Source organism: Ctenopharyngodon idella, chromosome 24 (assembly GCF_019924925.1).
Source record: "Ctenopharyngodon idella isolate HZGC_01 chromosome 24, HZGC01, whole genome shotgun sequence".
In the NCBI taxonomy this organism is placed as follows: domain Eukaryota; kingdom Metazoa; phylum Chordata; class Actinopteri; order Cypriniformes; family Xenocyprididae; genus Ctenopharyngodon; species Ctenopharyngodon idella.
In genome coordinates this window covers 17641571-17660232 of record NC_067243.1, presented here as the reverse complement: position 1 = coordinate 17660232, position 18662 = coordinate 17641571, and the positions used below count along the sequence as shown (strand labels likewise).

The 18662-nt window shown below is 36.9% G+C and overlaps 1 protein-coding gene across 1 annotated transcript; it reads left to right on the top strand.

Annotated features, from left to right (window-relative positions):
* Positions 1-11708: 11708 nt before the first annotated feature.
* Positions 11709-18640, top strand: slc15a5 (solute carrier family 15 member 5). Its single transcript, XM_051883965.1, has 9 exons — positions 11709-12902; positions 14428-14650; positions 15135-15304; positions 16604-16824; positions 16916-17102; positions 17488-17676; positions 17999-18130; positions 18248-18356; positions 18447-18640. Exons 1-9 carry the CDS (start codon positions 12548-12550, stop codon positions 18589-18591), a joined length of 1731 nt encoding a protein of 576 aa, XP_051739925.1. The 5' UTR covers positions 11709-12547; the 3' UTR covers positions 18592-18640.
* Positions 18641-18662: the final 22 nt, after the last annotated feature.

The following is an 18662-nucleotide window of genomic DNA, read 5'->3' as shown; positions in this document are numbered from 1 at the left end:
TTTATTTTCACTGCTTTACTTTTACTGGTGTTCAGAACACATTACAATAGAAATAGATGTAATATTATTCTAAAATGCAGTACAAATACACAATGTCTAAATTTGTTGAAACATTTAATCTATCTACATTAAAAAAATTAAGGTTGCAGAAAGGGTTTTACAGTGTGACGATTTTCAAGCTCAGATTATGCCAAATGAGAACCTTTATAAGTTCACACAATTGGTTAACATATTATAGTTATTATATTATTAACATATATTATAATTATAACTATAGTATATAACTATAGTACATGTATATGTAAAACAATATATATAAATATAAAATTATAGTACATGTAAATGTAAAATTCATCAACAAGATTCATCAGGCTCAAATTGTGAAAGAATGGTTGGGAGGGAGCATGAAGAATCATTTTCACACATGAACTGGCACCTCTGAGTCCAGACCTTAAATTCATTGAAAGTCTTTGGGATGTGCAGGAGTAGACTTCACAGAGTGCTTCACAGAGTGCATTGTCAAAACAAGATCTTGACCAAAAAATTATGCACCTCTTGGTGGAAATAAATGTTGTGATGTTATTTCCATCAAGGGGTGCATAATTTTTTGGTGCCTCAGGCTTGCATTGTATCGTCAACTCACTCTTCTGTAATCCTTGGCAAACTTCCACAGTTCGTTAAACATGCTCATTTGGTTCTTTTTGGGTCGGACGTGCCACTTCGGCTGTGCGTCTTGCGTCATCAACCCGGAACTAAAGTTTGATTTAGTTGGATTAGTGAATCGTACATCACTACTTCTTCGTGGACCCTTATTGTGACAAAACAACAGACCACAAAGAAAAATTTTGGATTATACAGCAAAGTTCGTCACCCTCGCCCGTGAAGAACTTTCTATTATGGAGTATACTGCTTGATCCACCGCGGAGTCCACCGCAGACCCGGTGCCTGAGCTGATACCTGCCACGGACAAAGAGCCAGAGCTGATGTCTGCTACACAGCCAGAGCCTGCAGCCCCATCCGTCCCGGAATGGAAGCCCACTGACCAGTCTGACCAGATGTGTGAGTCGGTTATAACATCCGTGCAAGTGGGAATTTTAGTGGAGCTAAAATAGGACGATCTTCCACCACTGATCCCAGGCAGTCCCAAGTCTGTTTCTCCCCCAGCTTCAAATCTTTGTCGTTGCTGGTTCTGTACAGCACCAAGCCTGTTTCATCACTTAGCACCAGGACTGTTTAGTCACCCAGCACAAAGTCTTTGTCTATTGACGAAACACCCACCCAGCCACCCTCTCCCACCTCCTCTACACAAGCCAGCCGGTCCTTCATGCCCACCTCCGCTGGCTCCCTCCAGTCCCTCATCTCCTCATCTATTGGTTCAACCCTACAATTTGGATCTGCATATCTTCCAGTCACCAGCTCTGCCTTGGAGAGTGGATCCCCCGTCTTCACCTCAGGCCGCCGATCCCGTAACTCCACCTTGGCCCGTCAACCAGTCAGGTCCACCTTGGCTCCTCGCCCCTTTGGCTCCACCTGGGACCGTCGTCCTCATGGCTCCACTGGGCTCCCTTGAACCTCTGGCTTCACCTTGGTCAGACATCGCTCTGCCTGCGCCACGGACTTCTGGGCCATCAGTTGTGCTTTGTCCCTCCACCCCTTTGTCCCTCCACCCACTCTGTTTGAATCTGCCTTGGTCCTTGGTCGCACCAGCTCCACCTCAGTCCACCAGCGCCCTGGCTTCACCTTGGATGCTCGTCGCAACGGCTCTACCCTGGCCTCCAGGACCTACGGTGTTGTCTGTTCTAACCATCTCCTCGACTGCGCTGGGGTCTCCAGTTTTTCGGGCTCCACCATCGGACTGCTAACTCCACCCTGGCTCCTCCCACTTTCGATTCCGCTGTGGGGATCTTCAGTCTCGTCTGCTCTGCTGTGGTGGTCTTCTGCTTCGCCATGAAAGTCCTCTGCTCCTCCACTCTCCTGAAATTTAATTTAAACAATTTTCATTTACACCGCCAGGAGTCACATTCAGGATGGGGGGGGGGTTACTGTCACGTTTTACCTTTGTTTCACTTTCATTTTCATTATGGACGTTTAGTTTGCTTGTCTTTGTTCCCATGTTCCCGCCATCATTAGTTGTCATAGTTACACATTATGTTACTAATTATAGCACACCTATTTTGTATTGAGTTTATTTGTCTGCGTATTTAAGACCTTCGGGTCTTTCCACTCATTGTCTGGTGTTGTTTGTGTTTTGTACACACTGTTACTCTGATTCTCGTGTTTTATTTTATAAAGTTACTTTGTTAAGTTATTCTCAAAGCTCTTCCTCGTCTTCTTCGTGGACCTTATTGTGACACAGGTATCATAACAATATATAACTATATAGTATATGTAAAATATAATACATAATGCAAAATATATCAATATAAATTTAATATATGACTATAGTACATTCATATATATATATATTATATGTAAACATAATATATTATAATTAATATATACAAACCCGATTCCAAACAAGTTGGGACACTGTACAAATTGTGAATAAAAAAGGAATGCAATAATTTACAAATCTCATAAACTTATATTTTATTCACCATAGAATATAGATAACATATCAAATGTTGAAAGTGAGACATTTTGAAATGTCATGCCAAATATTGGCTCATTTTGGATTTCATGAGAGCTACACATTCCAAAAACGTTGGGACAGGTAGCAATAAGAGGCCGGAAAAGTTAAATGTACATATAAGGAACAGCTGGAGGACCAATTTGCAACTTATTAGGTCAATTGGCAACATGATTGGGTATAAAAAGAGCCTCTCAGAGTGGCAGTGTCTCTCAGAGAAAAATTGTAAAGAGTTTGAAGTTATCATCATCGACAGTGCATAATATCATCCAAAGATTCAGAGAATCTGGAACAATCTGTGTGAGTAAGGTACAAGGCCGGAAAACCATACTGGATGCCCGTGATCTTCGGGCCCTTAGACGGCACTGCATCACATACAGGAATGCTACTGTAATGGAAATCACAACATGGGCTCAGGAATACTTCCAGAAAACATTGTCGGTGAATACAATCCACCGTGCCATTCGCCGTTGCCAGCTAAAACTCTATAGGTCAAAAAAGAAGCCATATCTAAACATGATCCAGAAGCGCAGGCGTTTTCTCTGGGCCAAGGCTCATTTAAAATGGACTATGGCAAAGTGGAAAACTGTTCTGTGGTCAGACGAATCAAAATTTGAAGTTCTTTTTGGAAAACTGGGACGCCATGTCATCCGGACTAAAGAGGACAAGGACAACCCAAGTTGTTATCAGCGCTCAGTTCAGAAGCCTGCATCTCTGATGGTATGGGGTTGCATGAGTGCGTGTGGCATGGGCAGCTTACACATCTGGAAAGGCACCATCAATGCTGAAAGGTATATCCAAGTTCTAGAACAACATATGCTCCCATCCAGACGTCGTCTCTTTCAGGGAAGACCTTGCATTTTCCAACATGACAATGCCAGACCACATACTGCATCAATTACAACATCATAGCTGTGTAGAAGAAGGATCCGGGTACTGAAATGACCAGCCTGCGGTCCGGATCTTTCACCCATAGAAAACATTTGGCGCATCATAAAGAGGAAGATGTGACAAAGAAGACCTAAGACAGTTGAGCAACTAGAAGCCTGTATTAGACGAGAATGGGACAACATTCCTATTCCTAAACTTGAGCAACTTGTCTCCTCAGTCCCCAGATGTTTGCAGACTGTTATAAAAAGAAGAGGGGATGCCACACAGTGGTAAACATGGCCTTGTCCCAACTTATTTGAGATGTGTTGATGCCATGAAATTTAAAATCAACTTATTTTTCCCTTAAAATGATACATTTTCTCAGTTTAAACATTTGATATGTCATCTATGTTGTATTCTGAATAAAATATTGAAATTTGAAACTTCCACATCATTGCATTCCTTTTTTATTCACAATTTGTACAGTGTCCCAACTTTTTTGGAATCGGGTTTGTAAATAATAATTTTAGAACCAATAATAGTTTTGTATATTTTAGCATAATATTTATTTAAATACATTATAATATAATATTTTAATTTATTTTAATTTAATATTTATTTAAACACGTCAAAGTTTTATGTATTTTTGAATCTTTTTAATATTGCATCTAATATTGCGTCCCCTTATATTTATTCCAATCCACTGGTGTCACTGCTAGATAGAAAAATCTGTAGTTTATATTTCATAATATTTGTTTTGTTGTTGTACTGTTAACTAATCCTCTTCTGATTTTATGGATAGCAAAAACATCATACAGCGAAAAGAAATCATATGTGTTGAATTTAAAATTGCTATCAAGAACCACTGAAGAACCCTTATTCATAATAAAATAGTGCAGCAGAGGCAAAAATCTATCAGTTCGGTCATTGAGTGGCCAATCTTTGTTACATGGCAGCCAACTTTACAGAAGAAAGCACTAAACATCCATTAAAAGCCTGCAAAGCGATTTGAATGAGAAAACAAGCCCGTTGTTCAGCAATGAGAAAGTTTACATCTACAGCTCTTACAGATGTGATGTGAGTCCTTCAATTAAATGCACTTAGCAGCTCAAATGAGATGTTGACTCTGTTCTTATATCACAACAGAGCCACCAGGCTGACGAGGCGGTGAGCAGTACGACCCTGACAAACAGCAAACAAAGTATTCAAAGCGCTAATTGTTTTCCTCTCATATGTAAGCTGTCTTCAATTAAAGGAAAATGTGGCGAGTGGAGTAGACCTTAAAAAGAAAAGGAACTCAAGCGGTGCTCGAGGGTTTCCTAGCAACAGGAGAACGGTGAGGTAAAGGCCAGTTGTTGCGTTCCTTTTCATTTCGTACTGGAGGAAAGAAACCGGCGAATCAGAAGAGTTGCACATTTGGAGCATTTCAACAATCCCTGCTGAAGTGCTTTGGAATAGTCAATACATTTACATACTGTACGGAAACTGGGAAAACCACACAAAACTATTCGAAATAGAGCGTTCCTAACAAAAGAATTCAAAAGTACTCACACACAAACATATGCATATCTAATACAATGAAACAGCATTTGTAATTATGCCCCAGCCTCCCCATCCCTAATTTCTTAATCTTCAAAGCTGCCCAGCAGTATTGTTTTGCCTGGGTATGGCTGTTTCCGACGCTATTCACCCCATTCAGCTCCCCGAGGCCGAGCAGAAGCATCTGCAGACAACGGCTCAGAGCTCCCTCTTTCTCAGGGTGTCCAGCTGCACAATGGATTTCTTCAGCTAACACACAAAAGAGGCTTGCGCGTGAAAAAAAAGGTTCAAATTCAATGGCATTCCTCTTCACAATCAACCCCAGCATATGCACTAACTAACTCCCTCGCTCAGGGATGGGTGAAGTTTTATGGTTAGTGAGACCTCTGGTCTGAAACAAATGCAAGTAAAGCAAGTAAAATATTTCATTCATTAATAACTGACAAGATGTAGAGTATCACATTCTCATATGAACAAAGAGTAACTTCACAGCTGGTTGTTTGATTCACTAAAAAGAACCGGCATGTACAAGTGAGTCATTTGTTCTAGAATTGGACTCGTTGTGCTACGTTCCCATTCACTTGGGAATTGGACTTCACTCGTTATGCTAAGGGTCCTTCAACCAGTCCCATGAAATCAAAATGCACAATTCTTGCTTTTTTATGGAATATTGCAGTATTTATTTTAAACGATTTATCCATTACGGAGCCCCTAAAGGGACATGGTGATGACAAAAAATATGAGATGAAAGGAAAAATTATGTTAATGCTTTTGCGTTCTCTAGCAAATGTTTTGCGTTCCGCAGAGAAACTTTGCCCTCCCTTGCAAAACTTTTGCATTCCCCGATAAACTTTGCGTTCTTTGATTCAAACTTTTGTGTTTCTTTGTGAGCAAAGTTTCTTGGGCAAACAAAACATTTTGCAAGCGAACACAAAGTTTCTTGGGGGAACACAAAACATTTTGCGAGTGAACACAAAGTTTCTTGGGGGAACACAAAACATTTTGCGAGCAAACGCAAAGTTTCTTGGGGGAACACAAAACATTTTGCGAGCGAACACAAAGTTTCTTGGGGGAACACAAAACATTTTGCAAGCGAACAAAGTTTCTTGGGGGAACGCAAAATATTTTGCAAATGAACACAAAGTTCTTGGGGGAACGCAAAACATTTTGCAAATTAACACAAAGTTCTTGGGGGAACGCAAAATATTTTGCGAGCGAACGCAAAGTTTCTTCGGGGAACACAAAATATTTTGCGAGCGAACGCAAAGTTTCTTGAGGAAACGCAAATGCAAATTGCAGTCAAGACAAATTATTTTTCCTCCAATCTCATATTTTTCCCTTCACCATGTCCCTTCAGGAGCTTCGTAATCCAAGCACATCCTTGTTTTTTTTTTTTTTTTTTTTTTAATTAATGTGCCCTCATAATCTTTAATAAAAATAACTTCCCCTCCCTCTTGCAGTGTCATCTCTTCTCTGATAAAGTGTTTACTGGCGCAAGGGCGGGACAACCTGCCACTCACATGAGATCGACCAATAGCAAGCCACAACCATTCAATCAATTCCCGATGGGCAAAATCAAATCCCACCCTACATTTTTATTGTTCAGGAAGCCATTTCAATCAGATATACATCACAATAGGGAAGAAAAGACTATCGCAACTTTCATTTCATGACGACTTTTAAGGCCTCGATATACTTCAAGCGAAGACTAAAAACAAATTGGTGTGATGTTACTTCGAACAAAATCAGGTCAAAACGAAGTTCCAGAAAAGTTCACTCTGGCTGGTAAAATCATTTGCTCGAGAAGCAAACTGCATTTGTCGCAATATTTTGCTTTGTCCAAAATCACTCACTTGTTTATTCATTCACTATTCCCTATATAGTGAATTGTGAATTCAGTAGCGGTTTTGCTGCGCCATATGAATAAGTAATGAAAAATGCTCTGTCAGAGAGTAGTAGGCTACTTTATTCCCTTTACATTACCGAAACAATGCAAATGCTATAAACGGTAACAGGAAGAATGTATACATATAAATAAATCCCAGTATGCACTAAGTGCTGGTTGAGTGCTGCACATTAAATAGACAAGAATTGGCTTGCCTCGCTTCTCCTCTTGCACACAGGGCCTTCTCCAAGAGGATGCATTAGCTCCCCTATCACATCCTCTGTCTGGGCCCAGGGAGCCCTATTGTCACCCTATACAACAGTCCTTTTGGCACCCCAGCAGCTTAACACCCCAATGCTCCGGTCTCAATGACCGGGCTTCCAGTAGGCGAAAAAAATGTCTGGGCGTACGTCACCTAGCAAACCGCCTAATCTTCTTGCCCTGTGCATTTGCACCAGCCGTTCTGTGGCACGAATCAAAAGCCACCTCGCTAATTAGAGCCCTCCATCCTTTTACTGCTATTCCACCATAGAGAAGTGATCTCTGTTTCCTTATGTATAGAAATAAAGGCGAAAAATGCATGCAGTTTCAAGGATGCATTGGAAAGCCGCTCTTTAGTTTAAGTCGTATTTACAAGCAGAAAAGCTCTTGAGAGAGAGTGTGAAAGCGAATGCAGGGAATTTACGCATGTCTTTTAAAGCTGTGTTGAGTGACTGAAGTGATTCAAAATGTTTGACCTGTAACCTACAAGTCAGACTAAAACAAGCAACGTCTTAGTGTTTGAAACTGGAGTGTTTTGCAAAGCAGTATTTTCAATCTAATTCAAACTCAATAATTGTTGTGAATCCTTTGCATGAGCCAGAGTGGCTGAACTTTAGTCCATTTAAACAACCAAAAGATTTTTAAAAATTACCTGGGAAACTTTCTCTCAATTACACAGACCTCTTTGCTCTGCATACATCTTTTCTAAATATATACCAAGAAAAATGCATTTAAATAAAGCCACTTTAAATAATAAGCCACTATAATGATAAAATATGAGAGTAATTTTCTTTCTCCTGGACATATTTAACCAAACATTAAAGCTTGTACCAGTCACAATCCATTATAGCTATGAAATGTACAAATCAAAGAGTCTCTAATTGTTTTTAAATCCTACACAAGCTCACAGTAATCTGTTTGCATTGTCTTGCCAACTTAAATAGTGCCCTCTAGAGGAATAATTCCCGTATTACAAAATAAAGCTCAGATGTACTGAAGACTTTATTTAAATAAACAAATTAAAACAGCAAAAATGCCTCCATGATATATACTGTGCATATTTATGACCATAATTTGTGTTTAACCAAAATAATTCGCGCCAATTCATGTCATAAAAATAATAAAAATGTACGTGAACGAAGTCTCTCTGAAAGTTTTTACTTTTCTGTTTATATGTATACGGTCAATCACAAAACTGAGGGTTGGATCCATGGCAACCAAACTGTGGACTCATTCACCGATGCACCACACAGAGTCTGTATTCTCTCTGCTTACCGGTTTCCTTTCTCTTTTCAGCATAGCTCTGCTAGCTTTGAGTCTCATTCACGCCCAGTCAGCGCCACCAGTGTGGTCTTTTCTCCACTCATATAATTGGTGAGCTCAGGCAGAAATATTCAAGCCCAGCACACCGTAGCCATCCAGAACAGAGAGTATGTGATGCTATATGGCCACGGGCCAAAGACCACAGATTCAAAGAGACTTTCCAAAGAAATTCACGTACATTGACAATCACATTAAAAAAAAAAAAAAAAAAAATTGAAATTAGGACGATATGATTAAAATGGATTCAAATTAACCAATTAAATAGGAGAACATAAATAAAGATTTTTTTTAACATATATATTTATTATTTTATTTTGTATTTAAATTAAACAACTCAACATCAAACTAAAGAAAATAATAAATAAATATTATTATTATTTATATATTTATATAAAATATTATTTATATATTTAATAATTTTAATCATTCAAATGATCAAATTTAATATTAAACTGGAATAAATAAATAAAAAATATTTATTATATATTTTATTTATTTCACTTTTTATCCAATTTAACCAATTTTTATTAATTTCTTTTTCATTCAGATTAACCAATTCAACATAAGTAAATAATAAATAAATACTATTTATTATATTCATTATTTTCTCTTTTGATTCAAATTAACCAATTTAACATCAAACTGGAGAAAATAAAAAGTACATAAATAAATATTTTCTCTTTTGATTCAAATGAACAATTTAAACTTAAAACTGGAATAAATAAATATTTTCTCTTCTGATTTAAATGAACCAATACAACATCAAACTGGAGAAAATAAATAAATAAATATTATCTCTTATGATTCAAATTGAACACCTTAACATCAAACTGGAATAAATAAATAAATAAATATTTTCTCTTTTGATTCAAATTGACCAATTCAATATCAAACTGGAATAAAAAATATATATATATATTTTCTCTTTTGATTCAAATTAGGCAATTCAACATCAAACTGGAATAAATAAATAAATAAATATTTTCTCTTTTGATTCAAATAGACCAATTCTACGTCAAACTGGAATGAATGAATGAATATTTTCTCTTTTGATTCAAATAGACCAATTCTATTTCAAACTGGAATGAATGAATGAATATTTTCTCTTTTGATTCAAATAGACCAATTCTATGTCAAACTGGAATGAATGAATGAATGAATGAATATTTTCTCTTTTGATTCAAATAGGCCAATTCTACGTCAAACTGGAATGAATGAATGAATATTTTCTCTTTTGATTCAAATAGACCAATTCTATGTCAAACTGGAATGAATGAATGAATATTTTAACTTTTGATTCAAATAGGCCAATTCTATGTCAAACTGGAATGAATGAATGAATGAATGAATGAATATTTTCTCTTTTGATTCAAATAGGCCAATTCTATGTCAAACTGGAATGAATGAATGAATGAATGAATGAATGAATGAATATTTTCTCTTTTGATTCAAATAGACCAATTCTATGTCAAACTGGAATGAATGAATGAATGAAAGAATATTTTAACTTTTGATTCAAATAGGCCAATTCTATGTCAAACTGGAATGAATGAATGAATGAATGAATATTTTCTCTTTTGATTCAAATAGACTAATTCTATGTCAAACTGGAATGAATGAATGAATGAATGAATGAATATTTTCTCTTTTGATTCAAATAGGCCAATTCTATGTCAAACTGGAATGAATGAATGAATGAATGAATGAATGAATATTTTCTCTTTTGATTCAAATAGACCAATTCTATGTCAAACTGGAATGAATGAATGAATATTTTCTCTTTTGATTCAAATAGACCAATTCTACGTTGTAACGGTGACGACACCCAGCTGTACACTTTAACCTCAAAAGTATTTTTTTGTTCGGCGCCAGACAGTGAAAACTGTCAAATTTTAAATATTTCCCCAGATAGCTCTAAAAATCACCAGTTACAATAACCAACACTCAAATTCTCAAGTTCATTTCATTTACTTATCAAAAGGTAAGGAAAGGGAAAAAAAAAAAAAAAAAAAACAACAACAAAAAAAAAATATATATATATATATATATATATATATATATCACATCAACAGAGTAACAAATTTGCATAGAATGAGGCAACAATGATCATATAAGTCCAGTCCAGTAGAGAGAAACAGCTTGAATGCAATGTCAACTCAGTTTCAGATAATTGGTGACTGTCCTGATAATCGGTTCAAGCAAAGAGTTTTTTTTTTTTTTTTTTTTTAGTCACTCACAAACCATACGACATGGCAATACAATAAAAGTTCCAAAATATGTCACCAGATAAGTGCGTTTCTTTCCACATCCGCGTGCCCAAATCAGGTTTGAGCAGATTTCGGGTTTAATGATGAGTGCTTAGAGACGACGAGGCGTCTAATCGACGGGAATCCATTGGATATCTCCGTATCAGCTGTGCCAACACGCATAAACTGGAGTGGGATCGCATGAAACTTGTACGTGCAAGTACAAATCAATCATTTCTTCTTCCAAACTCACTAGAGCATGTCCAAAACAGCAGGCCGGAACCACACGTCACATGACATACGTCACTCGTTGCCTCACACATCATCACGTTTGCCTTTCATGCAGGATATCAGGAACAACGCCTCCTAGGTGCGCTATTTTCCCCCTTTTATATGCTGCGCTCATTATTAACACGCCTCCATTATGACGTTTGTTAAATAAACAGGACTACCCGCTGTTCTGCTACAACGTCAAACTGGAATGAATGAATGAATGAATATTTTCTCTTTTGATTCAAATAGGCCAATTCTACGTCAAACTGGAATGAATGAATGAATGAATGAATATTTTCTCTTTTGATTCAAATAGACCAATTCTACATCAAACTGGAATTAATGAATATTTTCTATCTTGATTCAAATAGACCAATTCTATGTCAAACTGGAATGAATGAATGAATATTTTCTCTTTTGGTTCAAATAGACCAATTCTATGTCAAACTAGAATGAATGAATGAATGAATAAATGAATATTTTCTTTTGATTCAAATCGACCAATTCAACATCAAAATGGATGGATAAATGGATGGATTATTATTTTCTCTTTTTAATTCAAATTACTAAATTCAACATCAAACTGGAGAAAATAAATATTTTCTCTTTTGATTCAAATGAACAAATTTAACAACAAAATTGAGAAAATAATCAATCTAATATAAAACAACAACAACAACAATATATTTCCTATCTTACTTCAAAAGACAGATAGCAAGATAGGACTGGGATTTCGTATTTCACATGTGACTAACTTGGCACTGCCTCCAGGCCACCTTTCACAGTGGGGTGTTATATACTAGCGGCACCTTGTGTCCTTAAAAGTTTAATTATCTTTAATTTGCTAGCACCACGTTGATACATGCTTGTGAAATGAATTTGAGAGACATATCATTAGGTTCTTCAACTTCACACCATTTAAATAAATAAACAAGCATAAAAAATAAAGGCCCGGCTCCACAGGGCTCCCAGGAGCAGCCGGTCCAACACTACACCTGAGAATCTTAGAAGCTAAGCCTTACCTGATAAAAATAACTCTTCAAATCCTTGTAAAACTAAAGGAAAAGAAAACAAGTTTTGATGGTCATTTCAATGTATTCAAAACGTAAACAAGTTAAACTTGTTTTTCTCTATGGAAAGCATATAGCATGTTCTTCCCTGATTCTCTGAAGACATTCATTACAAAAGTATGTCTCACATCTCTGAAATCAGTTTCATCATCAGCACTCCTGCACACTGCCGCCACGTCAGCCATCTTAATGAGATTCGACCGGAGGCCGACCAAGCACAAAGTACAAGCGAATGAGAAGTTCAATACATCAGTGAGGAGAAACATTACCCAGAAACCTCAGTCAGGAGACACGTGAGCCTTTGGCAGGGTTGCTGCTAAAGGCTCTGTTGTTAGGCATCCACAAGATTTCACAAGTCTGTGAGGAATTGCCTGTCCTGCTCTCTAGTAATGGTGACAGGGCACCAGCATTGTCTTAACATCACTTCCACAGGAAGATCTCTAGAAGCAGCATGCCACCCGTAGATGCCTTTGATAGACACGATGGCCACCTCCCTCATGGGATCTGCACATCTCGATATCCCAGTGGGACGGTCAGCAAGCCGCGCAAGGCACGTAAGAAGCTGCAGGTGATTGTTTGTGTACTTTTCGTGGAGCTTTTCGAGAGGTTCACCTTCTTTGGGATTGTTTGCAATATGATCCTTTTCTGCACCATCAAGCTGGGATACAGCAGTTATCAAGCAGCCATGGTGAACACATGCTTTGTGGGAGCCAGCATACTTACACCTGTTCTTGTGGGATGGTTTGCTGAGACGTGTTTGGGAAGGACAACAGTTCTCTGTTTTTGTGCACTCCTTCATTTCCTCGGTTAGTGGTTGCTATTGCAGTGAAACCTACGGTATATCTATGCATATCATTTATCTTTAGCATCTAACTCATCTTGTACACTTGTTTTGTTCATGATTTGGAATAATGTAACAATCTGTCACAAATTTGGAGTTTCACTAGAACAGCATAGAGAGCTAAGTATTCTGTCTTTGTATTGCTATTAGGGTTGTAAAGGTACACAAACATGACGGTTCGGTACATACCTCGGTATTGAAGTCACGGTTCAGTATGGGTACGGTACAGCAGGGGGGAGAATACTAAACATAAAATTGCTTTTTTATTATTAAAATGTTTTTTTTTTTTTTTTTTTTTGAACAAATGTGTTTGAATGAATTCAAATATAATTAAAATTTTCTTAAGAATAAAAAATCTCTCAGCTAATGCTGTAAACTAGCCTATATAGGGAGCCCTTACACATTACTATATTAAAGGTTACAATTAACAACAGAGCCTAAACTATTAAATTAAGTTGCTATTAATTTTTAGATATAATAATCAACGCTCAAATAATTAAAAAAAAAAATCTAAATTGCACATAAGGCAGGTCTTCCATTAACTTCTAAATCTAATTATAAAGTTAATTTTCTACAGCAATTCATTTTTGAAATATAATTATTTACACAGCAGCTGTCATAACTTGTTTTCGTGAGAAATATATTTAAACATACATTAAATAATCAAGACATTACTAACAGGTTAAGTAAATATAATGAATATATAAGCTAATATAGTGTATATATTTAGTGAAACGCTCCCCTCTAGAGATCATTTCTCTAGTGAACTAACATGCTGTCGACACTGAGGTAAATGTAATGCTACGTGAGATATTATTCTCAAGCTGTTTTATTGATGTTTTTCCGCGGTTGAAACACTGGTTGAGAGATCGTAAACATACCGATCGATCATCTCTTCTTCTGTGCTTTTTACTGGTAGCAGCGTTGCATTACCGCGCGCGCCCCCTTCTGGATTGGAGTGTGGATCGCCTGTGACCGACTATTCGTCGTGTCACTGCATGAACCGAACCGTGACGCCCGTGCCGTACGGTTCGAGACGAATACATCTACCATTACACCACTAATTGCTAAACAAATCGTGCTTGAGTAACCAACTTAGCCCATTTCTATTCTGGTACAGACTGGTTTAGGCTAGTTTGGTCCTGGTCTAGCAAGGGATGTAAAGCTGTCATCAACTGTCCATGAAAAGTGGATAACTGACTTCCTGCATTCTTAGAAGAAAAGGTACAATATAGAACCTTTAATGGTTCAGTCAGGCACTTCATTTAGGGTTTCCCAATGAAGAGATTCATTTTTATCAAATTTTATGAATTAAACAGCTTGTAAACATACTTTATCACTAGAAAAAATTGAAACAACCCATTAAACATGAAAGTATTATGCAATCATTTAAGACATTTCCCCTTATAGAACCTTTTTGGCATAGTCGAGAACTCTGCAGTTCTATATAGAACCCCACTGAACCTTTTGTTTTTGGTCCATTTTTATAGGAACCGCCTTGCTTCCTGTCGTTGCATTCCCTTTTGAGGATTTCTATATAAACACACATAATATTGTGCATCAACTTGAGCCTCACGAGCAACACATACTATTCTACACGGGGCTTGTCGCTGTGGCCTTTGGCATTGGTGGCATCCGTGCCATCCTCTGCCCAATGGCAGCCTATTACCTTCAAGGTTGTGATCGACACCAGCTTTTGTCCTTCTTCAACTGGTAAGATACTAAATTTCCCTTATTATATAATCTGGACACAGAATTTGCTGTTCTTGTCAATACAGCATGAGTTTTAAGGTGCTTTCACTAATTTCTCTTTGTTGCTCTGGTATAAGGCAGTCATCTTGTACTTGTGTGGATGTAAAAAGCAAAAGTTTACAGTTAATTATGACTTAATTGTAGAAATGTGCTCAATACATTCAACGTGATTCATTTATTTCGTAAGCAAATGTCTCTAAAAAAATGTTTACTGAAATAAAGCGAGTATAGCATTCAGTCAGTCATAAAAAATAAAAAAAATAAAAAAGCTTTTATTTGGCTACTGTTATGATTGAAGTATTTAATAATAATTTTAAAACCTTTTAAAAAGTACTATGTATTTCTTTATGTGAAAAAGCTTTTAAATGAGGAAGAAATTACTGAGTGCACCTTTAATACTCATTGTACAATAGATTCAAATGCTGTAGCTGTCTACAATCCACAGGTTTTACTGGCTGGTCAACCTGAATTCAACAGTTGTGTTTTTGGGGATTGCCTACATTCAGCAGTCAGTTGCCAAAAACCTGTGTTTTCTCATCCCTTTCACCTCCGTTCTCCTCGCTCTCATCGCTATACACATGGTGCGCAACAAGCTCACCTTCCGTCCAAAAAAAGGTATGCCATCCATAATGCATATACTCTACTGTTTAATAGTAATGGGGTGTTAAGATTTTTGATTGAAAAAAGTGTCTTATGCTCACCAAGTCTGCATTTATTTGAACAAAATACAGTAAAAACAGTAATATTGTAAAATACTACAATTTTAAATAACTATTTTCTATTTGAATATATGTTAAAATGTAACTTGTGCTTTATATTTTTGTGGAAACTGCACTCTAAAAAGTAATTCAGGGGACCTGTTACCACAACTTAAATAAATGTTACAAGTTAAAAATCCTAATTTATTGTTTTAATTAAACGTTTTAAGTTGCAAACATTATTTTGTTGAGTTCTGTTAACATAACAATGTTGATCATTACGTCAACTTATATCGTTTGTAATTTAAATTCAAATTTCTGTGTTAATTGGCTTTTTTTTTTTTTTTTTTAAATTAAGTTGTAGTGATAACTTCAAAAATTAGGCAGTGGATTTCTAGTTCCCAGCATGCTTTGCATAGGACTGGATAAGGAGAATAAATGTTGAAATTAAGTGTTAATTTATTTGTTTTTAGTGAAGGGAAAGACCTGTTAGTGTTTAATGCTGTTATGTTTGACATTTAAAAGAGTTTCTGTAATGTTGAAGTTTTACCATTGTGTTGAAGAGTAGATACATGCTTATGCACTCTATAAGCAATGACTGCGCTAATGCCACTGACAAGCAATATCTTACTTGTTGATTAAATATACATGTTAAATAAGTTATGTTAGCATGTGCTATGATAGCTGTGGATTTGAACTTAAATAGATAAGATTAATTGGTTCCAGGTCGCTCCAACTCTGGTAGTTGGAGCGACTTAATTTTTTTGAGTAATCAACTTAAAAATTTGTGTTTATGCTACAAATTATTAAGTTCCTCTAACTCAATGTAGCTTGTTGGTGGAATGTAAATTCACTCAAAGTTGTCATAACTTTGAAAAAATTAATGCAAACTGTTGTATTAATTTTTTTTTTTGTGTGTTTGATACATTTTTTTTCTTCAGGATTCTTTGATGAATTGAAAGTCCAAAAGAACATCATTTATTTGAAATAGAAATCTTTTGTAACATTGTCTTTACTGTGACTTTTGATGAATTTAATGTGTCCTTGCTAAAAAAAAGTATTCATTTCTTTCTTTCTTTTTTTTTTTTTTAAATCTTCTTGACCCTTTTTTAATTTTTTAATCCGGTGTTGCTTGTGCAATAATTTTGCAGCACAATTGATCATGTTTTAATTTTTGTTCCTTAACAATTTGCAATTTTGTTCTGTGGAAAAACAGGCAGTTCTTTGCTAACTACTCTCGGGGTGTTCCTGAATTCTCTGAAAATGTGCTGTCTCCATTACCGCCATTTGAGCGGAGATGTTGCCAACTGGCTAGACCGTGCCAAGGAAAACAATGGTGGTTGTTACAGTGAGACCAGTGTGGAAAACGTCAAGATCCTATTCAAACTTTTCCCTCTCTTTGGACTTCAGCTTTTGTATAGAGCTTGCATCACCCAGGTGAGTGTGTACCAAAATCAACTTATCTGTATACATGCCTTTGTTTCAGAAATTCACTTTTGTAATATCTCTATTGCAATTCTTTTAACAGATTCCATCGGGCTATTATCTGCAGACTATGCATTCCAACTTAAAACTCAACGGCTTTCTCCTGCCAGTAGCAGTGATGAAGGTCATCAGTATTCTGCCGGTGTTGATCTTAGCACCACTGCTGGAGCTCGTGCACACCTGCTACCAGTCTCCAAAGAAAATACTGCCCTCACCAGCCACATTTATAAGTGAGCATCCTAACTATACCAGGCTAGACCCTTTTCACAGTGAAATACCGCGGTGCCCAAGTAAAATATTAAAGATAAATCCTCATGTGTCACTGAATACCAACCTGAGAATCATATTCTTTGAGAATTCTTCATATATATATGAATTGCAGTCACACTTACCGCTGTTCGGCAAATTTTCTCAGACAAAATCCAGTCGTTTCAATAGTAATCCACGCATTCTGGTGAGGGTGAAAGATTTCGCAATGTGTTCAAGTTGGTTACGCGAATTCGCCACGTTGACCAACAGAAGGCTCCTTGGTTTGAAAGTGACTTCTGTGTGAGCTGTGTTTCATACATCGCTATAAACAATAGACAAATGACTTTATATTTCATATTCCTACAGCTATGGGTCATGCTTGTGCAGCTCTCTCAGCACTACTGGCAGGGATCTCAGAAATCCACAGGAAGGATTATCCACAAGTGGAGCAGACACTATCGGGAAAGGTCCTGCAGGTTTCCTCTATGACCTGTTTCCAGCTTACGCCCCAGTACATTTTACTGGGAGTGGCAGAGGCCTTCGTGACACCTGCGTGTAAATATTCTCAATTCACTTTCTAAAATATATACAGTATCCATAATGTTAAAGGGATAGTTCACCCAAAAACGAAAATTCATCATTTACTCACCCTCATGTCGTTCAAAACCCATAAGACTTTGGTTAATCTTCAAAACGTGTATATTTTTAATGAAACCTGAGAGGTAAACAAACATAGAGCACATCATATTAGCTCAAGCTTGTGTATGCGTCAGTGTACAATATAATTCTCAACATGTCACTGATTGACTTCCAAGAATTAGTCTGGAACGTCGAAATTTACACAACTCACCCCATCTCTCCTTTTTCCTCTTCTCAGGCTCTCTCATATCCTTCTGTCTGACTCCCAGCAACCTTAGAGGCGTCTCCTTGCATTTCCTAACCCTCGCATACGGAGGTGGCTGCTTTCTAGGGGCTTTCCTCATTCACTTCCTTTATTTTGTGTCAGGAGGTAAACATACATCTCTCTTGAAAATACTGAACTTGCTATTGTGGTGCAAAGTAGATGTTAAGTCTTAGAGAATGAACTCGAAATTTATTATGAAAAGATTGTGTTTTATAATTACAGGAAACTTCTATCCTAATAACCTGGGCAGTGGCAACATGGAGAGGTTTTTCTTTACGCTGGCCATATTAATGACTATAAACACACTGGTGTTTTGGAGAATATCACAAAGGTACGGTTCAAGCTTTGAATATATGACATAATAATGAAATTTGAGTGTTTACAGGACTGACAGCTATATTTTTATAATGTTTTTGGGCAGGTACACGGATCTGAGCATGGAGCTGAGTAGCGGGGTGGGACACAGTCACCTGTCCGAGAAACTTCTGCAGTACAAGGCCTGTCTACGTTTTTATGACACTGTGGAGCGCTCGGACACCTTGACGTCTATGGAAACTGTCTTGTGAATTCATTGCACATACAAACCCTGTAATGCTGGCGTTACACAAGAGACTGATTTTCAATGATTTTCAATGCT